An 18,209-nucleotide genomic window follows, 5' to 3' on the forward strand; every position below is an offset into this window, starting at 1 on the left:
CAGCAGGGAAAAGACCGCAGCTTCCCGGTAGCGCGCCTGGGCAGCGGGGTCGCGCTCGAAGGCTGCACGCCGCGCACCGAAAGCCTTCGCCAGCGAGACCCTTCCGAGCGAGGGATGGGCTGTGCTTCTCTGGCTGGACTGTAGGGGTCGCTGCCCAGAGACGGCGCACACCCGCCCCGAGGGAACGTGATGATGGCGTCAGTACGCTAGGATGGGGGCGGTGTGGCGGTTGACGCACTCGACGTAAGAACCGGAAGCGGCCGGCGGCTCTCTGGTGGGACAACCTGGGCAGGAGGTGCCACAGCCATGGTCGAGGCGAAGTCCAAAATCCCGGACAGGTGAGGGAGTGGCGACCCCCCCCCCCGGCAAGCACCGTGAGGTCGGGCTGGAGGAATCGTCCATTCTTTCTGAGGTCCCCCCCGCCCCCCATCTGCCTGGCATTGAATCCTGTTGCATTTTGTTTCTCAAGCCAGCCCCCCGACCCAGAAAATGGCCTGATGTGGACTGAGTAGATTCTAGAAGCCACTGAGTGTTGAGAACCACAGGGTGTTAGTTAAAGGGGGGGAGGGCAGGGCTGAAGCTCCCGATCTTAAAGAAGCCGAGAAGGGAAGATTTGGAGGTGTGGGATGTCCGATTCTCCACCCCCACCCCCATACACACACCTTTGGCATATATCGAAACACTGATGTCCATGTTGCAAAACAAAAAAAGCCACTGCTTCCAACTCTTTTGGGACTTCCTGGAATTCCTTAATGAAGCAGGAGTAAAAGAGTCACAAAGTTTATTTTAATGTAGCTTTTGAGCGTCAGAACTCATTTCACGCACTAATGAGTTGAGTTAGTTTTACTCATGACTGAGTTGAGCAGAGATAATGTTAAAAATGAATTACACAAAATAATTTGGTTTAATGTACAGTGCGCTTAAAATACAAATTAGAAACAAAGGCCTTGAGAATATTGTCGAAGGCTTTCACGGTCAGAGTTCATAGGTTCTTGTAGGTTATCCGGGCTGTGTGACCGTGGTCTTGGGATTTTCTTTCCTGACGTTTCGCCAGCAGCTGTGGCAGGCATCTTCAGAGGAGTAACACTGAAGGAGAGACATTGTTCTTCACTCCTCTGAAGATGCCTGCCACAGCTGCTGGCGAAACATCAGGAAAGAAAATACCAAGACCACGGTCACACATCCCGTATAACCTACAAGAACCAAAGGCCTTGAGTTTAGCATCGAAACTGAAAGCACAGAACTAAATAGTCCTCAGTGTAGAACAAATCATCAAACAGTCAGACCTTGAGCATTTAGAAAGGATGGCTGTGATTACTAAGCGCCAGCACGGGTTTCTCAAGAACAAGTCATGTCGGACTAATCTTATCTCCTTTTTGGAGAAAGTTACTGTCTGGCTGGATCAGCGGAATGCTGTGGACATAGTTTATCTTGATTTCAGTAGGGCGTTTGATAAGGTTCCACATAATATTCTTGTTGACAAGTTGGTAAAATGGGGTTTGTACTCTATTACTGGTAGGTGAATCTGTAACTAGTTCACAGATCGCACCCAAAGAGTGCTTGTCAATGGTTCCTCATCCTCTTGGAGACGAGTGACAAGTGATGTGCCTCAGGGATCTGTCCTGGGCCCTGTGTTGTTCAACCTCTTTATAAATTATTTGGATGAAGGAATAGAGGAGATGCTTATTAAATTTGCAGATGATACTAAATTGGGAGGGGTAGCAAATATGGTAGAATACAAAGCCAGGATACAGGATGATCTTGACAGATTAGAGAACTGGGCTAAAACTAATAAAATGAATTTCAACAGAAATGAAAGTTCTGCATTTAGGTAGGAAAAATGAAATGCTTAATTATAGTATGGGGACATTTGTCTTGGCAGTAGTGTGTGCAGAAAATGTGGTATGTAGACCATACACTGGACATGCCACACTTATTCCAGTATGGAAGCCAGTGTAGAATAACTGTAAGGTGTCTCTTCTAGATGGACTGACTACCTACCTCTTGGAAAAAGGATACCCGGAACACGCTTTATTGCTTTTAAAGTTCCTCTTAAAAAGGTAGGTAAGGTGTTTGCAGATGTAACTGATTAATTGGTTTTGGTTTTGTTATGTCAATATCCATGAAGGAATAAGACAGAACTGGCAGTGTAAAGGCGTGGTCAGCTTTTTAAAGATAATTCTATTTTTGTCCATACCAGGCTAGTGTGAGAAAAGATACAAGTGGGAACCTGCAAGGACTGGTGGGAGACAGCTCATTTTTAAAAGATACATTATAGTCCAAAGGGTATTCATAATGAAATAAGGATTAGTTTTTAGTTATGTAGCATGAGGCTGTATATTCATGCAATGTTTACATTTTTTGGTAAATGAATTTCATTAATCCATTCACAATGTCAGAGGTTTCTGTAAGATTATTTTGGGCTGTTTTTCTATCTAGAAGATAGATATCACAGATGCTGTGAATTTGTGTCTGCAGAGATAACATGCCTCTTCTTCACAGCAAAAATGTTATAAAATAAACATAGAGTTGAGAAAAAGACCTTAATCCCATTGTTCCTTTGCAAATCTATGCACACAGAACTAACCCCTTACCTCTTAAGTACTACGTTTCAATAAGTTCAATTAATAGAAGATTGTTTGGAGTGGAATAGATCTAAGAAGTGTAAGGAGGGACGGGCAAGCAGTAAAAATGTAAGTGAAACCTTTTGACCAGAATTCTCCACAAGTCTTTATGTAGAAAACCAATCTTTAAATCTAGACTTACTTACTAGTTTAAACCAAATCCACCCTGTTTTCAGATCAGTTTTGGTTTATGCCTGAAGTCCAACTGGTCATGATACCTGATCTATATCTGAAAGGAGGAGCATTTGGATGCAGGAGTTTTCTGGATAATTTTGTGCTTTATGCAAGTATGAGATATCAGGTTTAGTCTTGACCTGTTAGCATTATGCCTGATTTGTCTGTATTAGCTTTTATCTGCATAAGACAATTACATTCATCTAGTTCTAAGCATACATACTATCGTAATATATTTTAATCCCAGAGTTCATCCAAGAAGTTCAGGGTACTGAACATTTTATCCCAACTTTCCCTGTAAGAAGGAAGGAAAATTCTGTGGTTTTCTAGCATAGGATGGTCAAAAGCAGGTCTCTAGACCTAATGGCTGAACCTTAAACTATCCAGAAACAATGTCAGTGTATGGCTTTGAGTTTCTTTGGCTGAAGAAACATCTCTTAATAGTATGTCCTGTATGCTCATAATACTTTTCCAGGGAGGGGGCTGTGTTTGCCTTGTGTCTTAAGGACTTTTATTTGTACTTTATTCTGAAGAAAGCTTTCATGGACCAGATCTCATCTGATGCAGTAAGCTCTAGTGCCTGAAAGCTTGGGCTAAAATCAAGATTTGTTAGTCTTTATGGGCCCACAATGCTCCTGTCTCTTCTTTCACTACAAGGCTACACAAATATAGCTGTGCTTTACGTTCAGTATGTAATAAAGTGTCTAAACTTTATTCAGCCACTTTATCTAGGTTGCCTTTAATACTAATTTCTTTTCAGAAATATGAATGTAGACTTGCCCCAAATGAGCGATTTTCTCCGTTAGACCTTGTTGATCAAGTTAGAGAGCAGAATGAAGAACTTGGCTTGATCATTGATTTAACATACACCACTCGCTATTATGAGCCAAAGGTAAGTTTATAATACTTAAAGGATTGGTTGGGAATGCTTGTTAAAATTAGGGTCTTGTTTGGAAAAAACAAACCCTTTATTGCTCAGGGTTTCAGAGAAAGATTTGAATGAGTAGATTCTGTTAGCATGGAACTGTAGAGTTGGAAAAGCCCTTACAGGCCTCATGGTCCACCACCACCCCTGTACTCGAAATCCAAAGCAAAAATGTTCCTAACAGATGGCTGTGTCGCTTCCACTTAAAAACCTCCAGCAGACAGCCAACCCCCCTCCCCAGTAGCTGGTTCTGTTGTCAAACTGTCTTGATTGTTAAGAAGCTTCTGCTAATGCTCAGTTGAAAACTCCTCTTGTAACTTACTTCCTTTCTCATCTGCCTTTCTTGTTGAGGCTCAGGGCAGATGAGAGAGTTATAAAAACAATGCAGTAAAGACAAGTAGAATACAAAGACCTATGTGATGAAATGAAAACCTCCAAAGACGGGGACTCCACCACCCTCCAAGGCAGTGCATTCCACCATCGAACAGCCCTCACCGTCAGGAAGAACAAGCTAGTTCCCTCATCAACATGACATCCCTTCAAATATTTAAACATGGCTATCATGTCTCCCCTCAACCTTGTCTTCTCCAAACTGAACAAACCCAACTCCCTAAGAGTCTCCTCATAGGGCATGGATTCCAGACCTTTGATCATTCTGGTCACCCTCCTCTGGACACCCTCCAACTTGTCAACATCCTTCTTAAATTGTGGAGCCCAAAACTGGACTCAGTATTCCAAGTGAGGTCTGACCAATGCAGAATACAGTGGTAGTATTACTTCCCTTGATCTAGACACAATACTCTTATTGATACAGCCCAGAATTGCATTGGCCTTCTTAGCTACCATATCACACTGTTGACTCATGTTCAGTTTGTGGTCCACTAAGACTCCCAGATCTCTTTCACATGTACTGTTGTCAAGCCAGCTCTCTCCCATCCTGTACCTGTGCCTTATGTTGTTTCTGCCTAGGTGAAGTACCTTACACTTCTTCCTATTGAAATCCATTTTATTACTTATGGCCCAGCTCTCCAGTCTACCAAGGTCATTCTGAGTTGACTTCAAGGCAACTGGAATGAGTGGTAAATGCCGCATAAAATAGCACAAGCCTTTTTTTGCAGCCACATCTCTCTGCTAACTCATGTTCAGCTTGTGATGCACTGTGTGCAGCTGTCTACCAACAGCTGTTGAATGCAGGGAATCAATGTAGAATGTTTTCAGAAGGGGGTGTGTGTGTTCAGGGCATATTGCGCATGAACCTGATGGTTGAGCTATTTGATTTCCCACACCTACAACACAGCAAATTACTACTGTGCTGTAGTTTGAGTTTGCCGCCAGGAAAGAAGGTGTGAAGGACTGTGTCATCAAGCCTTTTTCTAGTAGGTATTAAATGTATGATATAGTATTGGGGCTAGCTGCAAGTGTATTGTGTGACTAAGGATAGCTGTGGGAGTTTGATATAACCCAGTCACTGTTCTGCAGAAACATCATGTGGGTTGGTTTCAGTAATGGTCGGGGCATAGGTCAAGGGGAAATTCCCATATATATATATACTCCTTGGTTAGAGGGGAATGCCAGTGGTGCTTGTTGGGCCAAAGCCTATCGTTCGGTTTGGATGGAAACACCAGTGAGGTAACTGAGCTCTCATTCTGAGTTCCTTTGCTTCACAACTGCCTTGGAAGGGGGTAAGGGTTATAGGTGAAGAGATCTCTGAGGGTAAGCATCTTAAATATGAGAATTAATCTATTCTCATACTTAGATGCAGATGAAATCAAAGACAAATTGCTTCCCTTAAAGGGGTAGATAATGGTGTTGGCTTGTTGTCATGTTCATTACAAATATTATTCATCAAAAAACTTTGTCCATTCTTATAGGAGCTACCGGATAGGCTGCAGTACTGTAAGATTTATACAGTTGGACATGAAGTACCAGATAACGAGACAGTTCTTAAATTCAAAAGTGTTGTGAACCAGTTCTTGATGGAGAACCAACATAATGGTGAGAATGATCTAATGTAGTCTGGTGTTGATCTTTTCTCTGCTAACAGCTGTCGTTACCAAAGTCTCAGTAATGCATAGCATGTATGATTTTAGTTTTCTAGTTTTCCTGATTCTTGCACAGTGGGCTTCTGTTCTGTTCTTGGTGTGTGCCAGTAATTTTTACAAAGAAAGCTAAACTGTTTCCTGGAATAATGTTGAACAGGAAGTTCTTTTTACTTTTTCATTAAATCTTGACTTAGTATGGTTTTCATTGAGGTTGGAAGGCCAGTACAGGGTGTTTAATTTCCTGTGTGATTACATCAGCTTTTTAGTCATTTACTAATGAGTGAATTATTAGCCATTAAAAAATGCTTTGTGGGAATGTCAGCATCATCTGACTTGCATAACGAACAATGGCAAATGATTAACAATCTGAGCAATGTACAAAAACAAATGTGAATTCTGTCTTCTAGACAAACTGATTGGTGTTCACTGCACACATGGCTTGAATCGAACCGGTTACCTTGTTTGTAGGTGAGTTGCCTGAGAAACAAATGCTGGTGATCTGAAGTGTGTGAGGATCTTTGTAGATATTCAAGCAGTTGAATACTTATAGCACAAATCCTTGCTAAATATAAAATCAGTGGTCTGGATCCTAGACCTCCTTTCTGTTTGTGCTCATCTTCATCTCTTGTGCAGGTGGTCCTTGTAGAACATGTGTTCTAGGGGTGTGCATTCGGCTAAAGCCAAAGCAAAAAATAAAATCTGTAAAAAAAAAACTGGTAAAAAAATGGCAGTTAAAGGGAACTGAAAAAACGGATCCTGAATAATGCCAATTTTTTCCAGCATTATGCAGGGCTGCTTTGGCCCTGCTGCCATTTTTTCCCTCCCCCTTTCCTCCCCCTTAAATACCTGCTGGCTGAGTCCCCGCCTCCGATTTCCCCGCATTCAAATCGCTGTCCCCTGTCACCTCCAGGGGCAGCAGAGGATGGCGATCTAAGCACTGGGCTGGAGTTCTGGACTGTGTATTTTGTGGGTTCAGGTATATTAAACCCAAAAATTTTCAATTATTCAAAAAAGCTGAATTCTTTATATCCGGCTATTTCAAATTTTAAAATGTGTCTGGGTTTAAAAACCTCAAACCCAAAAAATACTGTGGGGGGGAAAGGTGAACATGCTCTAATGTGTTCCTCTGGTATTAGGTATTTCTGCTCATGCAAGACCATTGTCTTCCAAGAAATCAGAAGTGCTTAGTGCAAGAATGTACTCTGCTACAGAGGACCACCTGTGAAAGTGACAAAAAGAGTACTAGTGGAAAGAAGGTTTAGAGTCTGTCCTTCTGGACAAAAACCTCTATTTGGTATGTCCATTTATATCATGCTGTTCGCAAGCATCGCTCTATTTGTTACCCCAAACTAGGTTTTAGCATGATCTAAGGTAGGCCACATCAGCTGTGCTGCTTTCATTTTCCCCTCAAGGAAAGGAGGGGCAGAAATAAATGTTAAGTAAAATCTGAAACCAAACTTCTCTAGTTCAAGTTGAAGTGTGTCTTGGAGGCTGCTTCCACAGACCAAACACATTTCCTCTCTGCATGGGGAATGTTGAATTCACAGCATGCTTTTAACTGGAAATACCCTTACAATTGCTAAGGGGCAAAGAATTAAACTATTCTCCATCATGTAAGGCAGGGCCCATCCAGTCCTTCTCCAGGCTTGCTGTCCTTCCAGTGGCTGAACCATGATTACAACCAAAGTATAAATAATACTAGACAGACCAATGGCAGGACTCTGAATAAGGCAGCTTTGTGTGTTCATTTGCCATGCAGCTCTTTTGAAAAGCGAGGAGGGAGGTAATGTATTTGGCTCTTCCTGTGGCAGCCGTTTTGGGGTGGCACTCACCACCTCCTCTCAAAACTCCAAAGATGTCTGCAATTTCAGAAAGGTTGGGGAGCCTGACTTACAATATAAGTTTTGTTATATGCCCAATTTCTCTGTCTCTCCATGATAGAAAGTACTGCTCTAAGGCAGAGCTTCTCAAAGTGTGGGTCACGACCCCAAATGGGGTCGCGTAATTGAATCTTGGGGTTGCGAAAAAGTCGCCAGCCCCCTCCCCCCAGCCCCTCTCACCGAGTTCTCCCTGACTAAGCACCACGAAGGGCAGGTTGTAACTTTTTTTCTGCAGGTGGGCGGCAGGGAAGAGCGGCAACACAGCACCTTTCTCCCCCCCCACCGTGCGTGCATCGGCGGGTCAGCATGGCTGAAGGCTTCCTGCCTCACACGCACGGGGCTGGCTTCTTTTTCTTACCCCCCTCTTGCCCTGCAACAGCTGACAGGCGGCGGGGAGGCCAGCAGCAACGAGGCCAGGCCTCCTCCTCCAGGCTCCAGCAGCAGCTCCTCCTCGTCCCCCTCAGGGGCTCCCAAAAGTCCAGCTCCTCCTCAGGTGCCTCTCCCCCTGCCGTTTTCGCCCGACGCCGCCTCCTCAGGGTGCCCGCAGAGGGCCAGGCGGCCCCTCAACAGCCGCACGTCCGCCAGAGAAAGGCCTGCCATCTCCCGCCGTCCTCCCCCTCTCCCCCTTCTTTCTTTCTTCCTCCCTTTCATCCTTTCTTCCCCAGTTCCTTCCTTCTCTTTCCTTTCCCAGTTCCTTCCTCTTTCTTTCTCTGTCCCTCCCCCACTCTCTCTTTCTTTCTTTCTCTTTCTCTTTCTCTCTTTCTCTCTTTCTCTCTCTCTCTCTCTCTCTCTCTCTTTCTCTCTCTTTCTCTTTCTTCCTTTCATCCTTTTTTCCCCAGTTCCTTCCTTCTTTCCTTTCCCAGTTCCTACCTTTTTCTTTTTCACTCTGTCCCTCCCCCCACTTTCTTTCTTTCTTTCTTTCTTTCTTTCTTTCTTTCTTTCTTTCTTTCTTTCTTTCTTTTTCTTTCTTTCTTTCTTTCTCTCTCTCTCTCTCTCTCTCTCTCTCTCTCTCTCTCTCTCTCTCTCTCTCTCTTTCTTTCTCCGTCCCCCCTTTCTTCCTTCCCCAGTTCCTTCATTCTCCTTCCTTTCCCAGTTCCTTCCTTTCTCCATCCCTCCCCCTTCCCTACCTCTACTAGGGCTGCCAACCTCCAGGTTGTGGCTGGAGACCTGGCAACCCTAGCATCTCCCCCCCACCGAGAGATCTACACCTGGTATGGCCCCCGAATGATGTTATAAATATGCAAATGGCCCTTGGCAGAAAAAAGGTTCCCCACCCCTGCAGTAGAGAAAAAATCCATCAAAATCCTTTAATAAATGGTATAATTATAGGTGCACCAAAGAATTGTTTTAAAATAAATTTCTTTATGATTTATTATCAGTAAATGTTTGGTTTGTATACCAATTTTATATACCTTAATTCCCGGCGGGGTCCCCGAAAATTTTTTCGGGCAAAAAGGGGTCGCGAGTGGAAACAGTTTGAGAAGCTCTGCTCTAAGGAATACTAACTTCCCGAGTTTCTGTAGGCATAATGTTTTCAACTGTATGTACAGCCTTCTATAAATGTATAATATATAAACAAATATTCACTTTTATGAATGCTTTCTTGCTGTTGCGTTAAGGTATCTAATTGATGTTGAAGGAATGGATCCAAACATGGCAATAGAATGTAAGTTTTGCACCCTTATTTTCAGTCTTCGGTGGGTCGGGGGCAATTGATTTCTGTTTTGATCTTTAAAAAAAAAACTTACCCGTAGCTTCAGGATGGAAACTGTAGCAACATAATGTTGGGGTACACTAGAGCCAAGACACCCACAGCAATCCTTCTGCTAGTGAGAAAATGCTTGGCAGGGCATCTAGAATTTATATCACAGTAATTTAAATAGAGAGACACTTGTAGGATTGAGCAGAGATTAATGCACCCAAACTTGCCTTGGACTTTTTTTTTATACAAATGGAATCTGACACTTGTGTCCTATGGTACATTTCTGCTGATTCCCACCTCCTGCTACAGACGTCTGACACCCCCCCCCCCATGCTATATCTGTCCCCCCAGGTACAACATTTTAGAGAGTGTTTTGAGCTGCAGTGGCAGGGGAAGGCAAAGAAATTCTATTCTGCTGATGGAAATACCCTCAGTTAGCAACAATTTATGTAGAAGAAAAGGTAGCGGAAGTGGAGAAAACTTATCGCATCATCCACATCCCTTGAATACTAACCAGTTTTTCCCAATGAAAAATTAGAAAATTTGGGGGGAACTGAAAAAAACTTTCTGAGTGTAAGACAGAAACTTAATGGTATTATATTGAAAGATTTATATTATTTACATGAGACCATACGGGTTTCATGTGACAAGTTTTATCTACACTGTGCTGGGGAGGGCAGGATATAACTTTGAAATAAATAAATAAAAAAAATATGACTATGTGTGATATGATACTGAATAGGTTAACATTATTCCAAAGATTAATTCAAGATTCAAATTTAGTGATAGCCCTTAAAGATGTAAATCAGCCACTAGTACCTCCCATAATTGGAAGCTGTTTTAAAGAAGGATCACTGCAGTAACTTCTCTGGTAAACAGATATTGCAGGTATTTGAATTGTGCTTGGATACTGCTGACTGTGTGGACAGAAAACTGTTCTTATCACGGACTTCAAAACTCCTTTTTCTTTACTATGTTGATAATTTCTATTTTTAACCTCTCACACCTAGCACAGACAAAGGCTGTAATCCTATGCTTACTTATTAGGAGTAAGTCCCATTGAACTAGATAAGATTTACCGCTGAGTAGACCTGACTAGAATTGACTTGCATAATACGGTTTGTTATGTTTGGCTGCTCAGTTGCTTGCATTTCTATTTTTGTAGTTCGTGTTCTAATAAAAGTAGCATCTTTAATTGTTACAAATACTTCACTTTGTGTATATAATGCACTTTGTGTTAAGTTATATAATATATTGTTAGGTTCTTAAAACAGTAAGACTTAATAAGAATATAAATCATGCTTATAGTCACATTTTCTTCAAAAATTCAATTTTTTACAGGGGGTAGATAAAACCTGGGGGGGACCCCCCTCCCCCCCGCAACTTGCAATTTTCTATCTCCTTAGCTGGGAAATTGTTGTTCAAATTTCAGTTCAATCCTAAACTTGCTAGGTGGTTTAGGCAAGTCAGAATTCTCTCAGCCCCCCCTTCCCTGAATTATAAAAACAATGCTAATCTACACTGTAGGATTGTTGAAGAGTTTATTATGTTGCAGAAAACCGGGGTCCGTGGGGGAGGGAGAGAGACCAAAGACCGTTGTCAAGAAAAACAGTTTTATTCGCAGCTGCGGCTCAGTTACTCTAGCAAGCAAAACACTGAGCCCCGATTGTACTGGGGAACGGACATTTATCCCAAATGCATGCTCTGATGGGGGCACGTCAACATTCCGTGCTTATCTGGTTGTTTTACATAGACTGGAGCCTCAGAGCTCAGCGGTTCTATCCAGTTCCCGTTATCGTTTACCATGACTTTCCATGACTTTTCCCCTACTACCTTAACACACACATAGCAAGCCTGTATTGAAGCAGACATTTCCCCCCCTCTGTCACAATTATAATGCACTGTTTTTCAAATGTCTTTACTTCAGAGAAACCTTTCCAGATCAATTTATCTGCAAAGGAACTTGCTGCATTCCCTATGAAATTCCAGTATGTGGTAGAGGATTCTGGGGCATGTTCTGGATGCATACCTGGTTCTTGTAGGGCACCTGCCCAGAACCACTGTGCCCTTGCCTTGCATGATATAAGCCCTATCTAGAATAACCCTTGCACATCTCTGATACTGCCCATTGAAAGAGAGAGGCAAATTATCAGCCATTACTGATTGTTTCCTTAGAGAACTCGAGGGATCTCTAAAGAAACACAGTTTGAAAACCAGTAGTTAAATGTACGTGAAACACGCGGTGATTGGGTATTGGCAAAGGTAGATGTTCTGCTTTTGAAACAGTTCTGAAGCTTGTTTTTCTTCTAGTATTCAATAGATGCAGAGGGCACTCCATAGAGAGGAAGAACTATATTGACGCCCTCAAAACAGGACCTGCCTGCAGGTATGCTATTTTCACTTCTGACTTATCAGCTAAGTTTTGTTGCCTTTGCCTGCTTGAAGAAGCAGGACTTAGAGGGAGAAAGTGGTTTTACTTTCATATCTGCCACTAGTTTCTCTGCCAATGAGTATCTGATTAGAAAAGTACTACAAACAAAGGTCCAAAGAAGTATCACGTCCAAATCCCAGTGGTCCATAAAATGGGATTTTCAACATAATTCCTTTACATATCAATGTGAATAATCCCTTTTGATTTGCCCCACAGAGCCAAATGTTCTGTAGGTTCTTCTAGTCCTGAACCAACACTTGTAGATTATCCCGGGGGGGAGGGCTCTCCCAGCTGTGAAGCATGAGCCATCTGCTAAGTTTCTACTAGAATGTTAGAGGCATACGGGCACTCCTCCTCTGCACATTTGTAACAGTCCCTAATAACATTTTATGCCATCTTTCTACACAATCAGGATTCACAAGGCGATGAACAGAAAAAACATTCAAACAATTAAAATACAGTTAAATATAACATTCAATTAAAAACCACATTTGAAAAACACCACCAGGAAGAGGGACAAAAACCATTATTGGGGGTATTCCAGATGGGAAAAAAAAGTCTTTACCTGCTGGCAAAAGACACCAATAGAGGGAGACAGACAAGTCCTCCTGGGGAGGGAATTCCAAAGTTTTGGTGCCCCGATGGAGGCATTTCCAGCATAAATTTATTAATGGCTGTTTGCACAGAAGGTAGTTCATGTATATCCTATCAAAGCTATATGTTTCTCTTTAAAGGGATCATCATGCAGCTTTCTCTGGATCTGGTTGGATTAATAAAGGATACTACAGACCTGCCTACAATTCTGATTTTCAAGTAGCTGACTACAATCCACCAAATTTGCAACAGCTTGCATTGCAAGAACAAAGGTTTTCATTTCTTTCCCCCCTCCCTCCCTTCTTTCTGGATGTTCAGTATAATTAGGGCAGGAGGAAGCACAATGAGGTCACTGCCCGAAAGCTTTGCCATTAGTGGATCTAATGAACCATCTCTTCACTATCTTCTTCTTTTTCTGTCCCTCTGAGAATAAAACAGGTCAACCCTTAAGCCTGCTCTTGAGGAGCTCCATTCCCTTTTAAAACAAAACTAGAAACAAATTAGTCAAATCTCTACCACGGGGTGATCCATTTCAATAAGAGGGACACTCTCTCATCTCCTGTGGGGATAATGCTAGTTCTGGACTGCAGGATGCTGAAAGAGAGTCTGGGACTCTTGTGGCATACTTACAGGCTATGAAGAGCCCTGTGAGATCAGACCATTGATCCATCTAGTTCAGCATCCTGATTACAGGGCACAGGGGCCAAGGCCTTCCCTTGATATTGCTTTCTAGCACAGGTATGCAGATGTTTACAGTCTCTCACTGTGGATGTTTCTGTTAGTTGTAGCTCATCTATTCTTTCCCCTTTTAAAGCCATCCACATTTGAGGCATTTCACTGGCAAAGAATTTCACAATTTAATCCCGGGTTGAATAAAGAAGCACTTATACTTTTGTCCCATTCTGAATCTATTGCCTGTGTGCTTCATTAGGTGCCCTGCATCTTGGTATTATAAGAGAGAGGAAAGTGTTCTCTCTGTTTACTTTTTCCAGCCCATGCATATAACATTTGTGTGCTAGCAGTCTAGTAGCCTTTTACTTTTTCTGTTATAGGCACTTTCCTGCTGGAAGAGGAAGGGGTAGACAAAACCCATATGGGTAAGAAAATTCTTGGCATCTTATAAGCAATTTACATGTATATGTGGTTTGTATCTCTTAGGGTGGATACTTCCAGTCCAGAGTTAAATGTGGAAATTACACTGGACCCAAAATACTTCTTATTAAGCATAACTCCACCTGATTTACCCATGAAACTTAGAGATGTGTTTAAATATGCTACAACAGCAGCAACAGTGGTTTTGGCAAGGACTTGAAAGCAAGTGTCTATACCTGACATAGAGGAGTGGAAGGATAAACTGCTAGACTATGCAAATATGGCCAGAATGACTTTCATGATGAATCCTACAGGAAACGAGTCAATGGAACAGTTTAACGAGAAATGGCGATCATTGTATACCTATGTCAGCAGATTAATAAACATACCATAAAATATTAGAATATACGAATAAATGCAAATACATCGAATAATCGAAAATGCTTCATAACTGTAAATGTATAATGCTTTTGAATTTACGAGACCAAAATCGTGCTTGTTTATATTAGACGGATTCCTTCATCCCCCCCTTCCTTTTTCCTTCTGTACCCCGTAATTGAAAAATAAAATTTTTAAAAAGACCTACTTTTGTCTCCATTCTGAAGCTTTTGTGTCTTCTCTTTCAGAAGATCTTCCGCCCAGAACTTCATCACCTGCTACGACGAAGGTCAGTCTGTTTTTGGTCCTCTGCCACCTTCTGTGCCTGACACTATCCAGCAAAGAGGAAGGCACAGAAGAAACCAAAGGAATCACAGTAGAATATCCAACAGCGAGTGTTTTGATTTGCCCTACCAGACCCATTTGCAGGAGTCTGGACACTCTGTTCCAGTGCAAAACTCTCACTATCCTCTCCAGCATGGAAGATATAGTACAGACAGGCAATCCAGTCAGAACTTCTATCAATGGGAACACAGCTGGCAAGGACGATACTAATGGAAAAACCACTCTTACCTGATCTGTTATTTACTTGTCCGATAGTAAGCTGCTGGCTGTGTTAAATCGTTGCTAGTGGACTTCCAGGGATTGTCAGCTGTAAAACCACAGATCGCTTCTCATAATACAGATCGGGGGGGGGGGATTCTAAGCACCTATTTACATGCAAGATGTACTTGTCATTCAACTGTTACTGAAACACTTAAGTTGTTTTCCTAGGCTGAACTTGTGAAATATTTGGGACACATAAGCTTCCTTGTTCTGGAAGCTCCTTTTCAGATGTTATGCTTGAAATATAGTTATGCTCAATAAAGATTATCTTCCTCTACTACTTTTTAACCATTGTTCCATGACATGTCCAGAACAGGGAGAGGTTTGGTTCTCCTTGTTCTGAAATGATTTTTTTCCTCCATAACATAGTTAAGAGTCCAGTGTGTAACTAGAGTACAGAAGCTGGTTTATTTGTCACTGCAGCCCAGAAATTCTTCCTAGAATACATTCACATTAAGCTGCCTTATGCTGGATCAGGCCATTGGTCCATCAAGGTCAGTATTGTCTACTCAGACTGGCAGCAGCTCTCTGGAGTCTCAGACAGAGGTCTTTCACATCATCTACTACCTGATCCTTTCAACTGGAGATGCTGGGGATTGAACCTGGGACCTTCTGCATGCAAAGCAGAGACTCTGCCACCCTCTCCAATGATCCAGTTCCTAGAATGGGAAGTAATGATACTGTTGTGCCAGTCTATTTTATAGGTTCCTGAAGCATGGAGGGACCACGTGACATGGACTCTGACCTTGCAAAAGTAATTATGAATCAGGACTGTAGAATTCTTGCATGTTGGGTTCAGATTTTCCATAAGGACCAATTTGGGCAGAAAACCTGTCACACTATCCCCCCTCCCCCGTGTGTATTGCTTTGTTCTGTGTAGCATCAAGCTTGATTCACTTGTCTGGGACACCTAGAGCCAATTACTTCTAAACACTGCAATATTCCTGGTTGTAGTCAACTGGAAGGGGAGTAGAAAGTTGTAGAGGTAACCTTACCACAAAGTGAGATATTTTGGATGCTATTAAGAACAGCAGCATGGAAGGCAGGAAAATGCAACTAAATGGGTCAGAACCTATGGGGAGTTCTGCTATCCAGACTTCACTGAAATAAATCAATGAGACATTTTGAATGTGCAGTCAGATGATAATCTAAATCCAAACAGAATGTCATATCTTTTTTTAACACAGCTTATACAACTACTTGGACTGCAATAATAGTTAACATTTGCAAACTTCCTGATTTGACCATTATTCTAGCAGGTAGCAAAAAGGGCAGTGCGTGTGGGGTGGAGTGTGTGACAGGAATACATAAAGCACATCAGGTATTTGTCAGTATTGCTGCTGAACAGGATCACCGCAACTGACATTTCTGTTCCACAATGTTTCCACTTTTCCAGATTGTTGTGCTGCCTCAGTGCCTGAAGCAAGGCTTTCCTGATTCTGCATAAGCAGAAATCCTGTTTAATTTATTTATTAAAACATGCCTCACCTTTCCTCGTGGTTCAAGTTGGCTTACAGTAGGCAGGAGCAAAGGCTTTGTTTAGTGTTGTCAACCAGGCAGGGCTGTCTATAAATGAAGGAAGATGCCCTGCTGATAAGTAGCACGCCTGTCATGCAAGGATGGAGACAAAAGACAACACTGAACACCCAATCAGTACTAAAAATGGACCATGTGTGGCTCCTTAACTTACCATGCTGCATATTTCTCTCAGTAACAGAAATATGCTGCAGTAGTAGTGAATCAAGCCCAGCCAAATTATGGTGCTGATGATAGCCAGGGGGTTTAAATCCCCGTCCTCTGAGCTCCCTTTCTAGGTAGAGAGACACATGCAGTAACACAGTGCCTGCTTGAGTGTCCTGGCAGGCAAGGAGCAAACTTGTATGCAATGTTGTCATGTCTCCTTGTGCTTGTTCTGCAAAGCAGGTGTTTTAAAAATGTCCTATAAAACCGTAATGTTTTATGTGTCTGCAACTTGGCAGGGAGGAGGAGGAGGAGAAGAGTTGGTTTTTATATGCCGACTTTCTCTACCACTTAAGGGAGAATCCAACCGGCTTACAACATCCTGTGAGGTGGGTGAGGCTGAGAGAGTGGGACTAGCCCAAGGTCACCCAGCTGGTTTCATGTGTAGGAGTGGGGGAACAAACCAGGTTCTCAAGATCAGACTCCACCGCTCCAAACCATCGCTCTTAACCACTACATCGTGCCGGCTCTCTAGAGTGAGGGGTGCAACCTCTGAGAAATTCATCCTATTTGGATTGTGGGGGCTAATCCCTGGAAATGTTTTGTATTAAATTAATGGAAACTAATCCTGATTTGATAGGTACAGAAAATAAATCAGTTTTTACAAGACAAAAATCAGGTGTAGGTTTTTTTTTTGTTACTCCTGTAAGGCTTGCTTAGGATAACTTCTAGATGGATTGGATGAGTGATACTTATTCAGTGCCTCTTTGACATGCCACCTGTGGCTCTTCTGCCAATGTGGCACCCACACCATACTTCAGGAAAGCAGGTGAGGCCACTGCCTGGTGAGGCTCATGGTTAGCAGGTGGCTCCCACCATGAAACAGTTGCCTCTGGAGGACGGATAAGATGTGAGCCTCCCTGAGATGTTGACCTCAAGCCAGGGAAATGAAAGTAAACCGTCTGTCCTCTCCAGCAAATGGAAAAGGTTACAGTTATACCTATATTACTGTGTGGTGTGTTTGGTTGTGATGGCACACATGGTAGTCATGTGGCTCTTTTTGTTGATGGTAATTGTGAATGCAGCTCTCTTTGAGTTGGGGAGTGAATACTACTGAGTTAGAGCCTTCCTTGTAGCACTCTGAAATTATTTTGTCCTGAAGTCACACTGTAGAGAAGTTCGAAGCCAGAATTGAGTGGTAGGAATTTATTTTTGTTTGGCTTATAAGTAACATTTTTAAAGAAAATAGTGTTTTTGGAATTGTCCAGTCAAGTAATACTCTCCATCTGTCAGCACTGAAAGCAATGTTACATGATTAAACCATTTGTGAGTCAGAAAACACATAATCAGGGAGCTGGAAGGAACATTAAAAAAATCAAACATAAAAAGAGCCTGGTGTACAGGGTCATTCTACTTCTTAGTAAACTGTGATGCACTTTGTTTTCGTTTATCGTGATTTCTACTTTTTAAGGCAGAAGACATGAGGATTTCACAGCAGTGCAACAAAAGGGAATCTGAATTCAAAGCCTGGACAATAGAAAGTCAACAAGAGAATCCAAGGTTCTCCAATGGGTAGCTTGCTGGCTACTGCAGAGTAGCTCATTCATCCCTGAGAAGACCCAAGTAAACACTGTCAAAATATCTGCTCTAGACTTTTCAAAAGCTTTCTTTTCATAAGATTTTATCCTATGCTGTATAACTGATACCTTCCTTTCTGGTGCTCCTAGTCCATGTTCTGTTTCTAGGACAGAACAAAACTTCCCAGGAGGGGGGAGCTAGGATTTTTTCACTACTCGGAAGTAGCTGTCATTAAGGAAAAGATTGGCAATCCCTGTTCTAATCAAGGCATCTTTCTTGAACTTTTGCTGCTTTTGAAGCATACGTACAGGGACCCCCAAAGCTTTGTTTACATAAGAAAAACCCTGCTGGATAAGACCAAGGACCATCAAGTCCAGCAGTCTGCTCACACAGTGGCCAACCAGGTGCCTCTAGGAAGCCCACAAGACGACTGCAGCACCATCCTGCCTGTGTTCCACAGCACCTAATATAATAGGCATGCTCCTCTGATACTAGAGAATAGG

The 18,209-nt window shown here is 42.4% G+C and overlaps 1 protein-coding gene across 1 annotated transcript; it reads left to right on the top strand.

The window, feature by feature from the left end:
- Positions 1-306: 306 nt before the first annotated feature.
- DUSP11 (dual specificity phosphatase 11) lies at positions 307-14,397 on the top strand. Its single transcript, XM_056860106.1, has 10 exons — positions 307-338; positions 1,985-2,060; positions 3,559-3,690; positions 5,595-5,718; positions 6,173-6,233; positions 9,265-9,311; positions 11,658-11,733; positions 12,513-12,644; positions 13,425-13,469; positions 14,091-14,397. Exons 1-10 carry the CDS (start codon positions 307-309, stop codon positions 14,395-14,397), a joined length of 1,032 nt encoding a protein of 343 aa, XP_056716084.1.
- Positions 14,398-18,209: the final 3,812 nt, after the last annotated feature.

The sequence above is a fragment of the Euleptes europaea genome, chromosome 14 (assembly GCF_029931775.1).
Source record: "Euleptes europaea isolate rEulEur1 chromosome 14, rEulEur1.hap1, whole genome shotgun sequence".
Classification (NCBI taxonomy): domain Eukaryota; kingdom Metazoa; phylum Chordata; class Lepidosauria; order Squamata; family Sphaerodactylidae; genus Euleptes; species Euleptes europaea.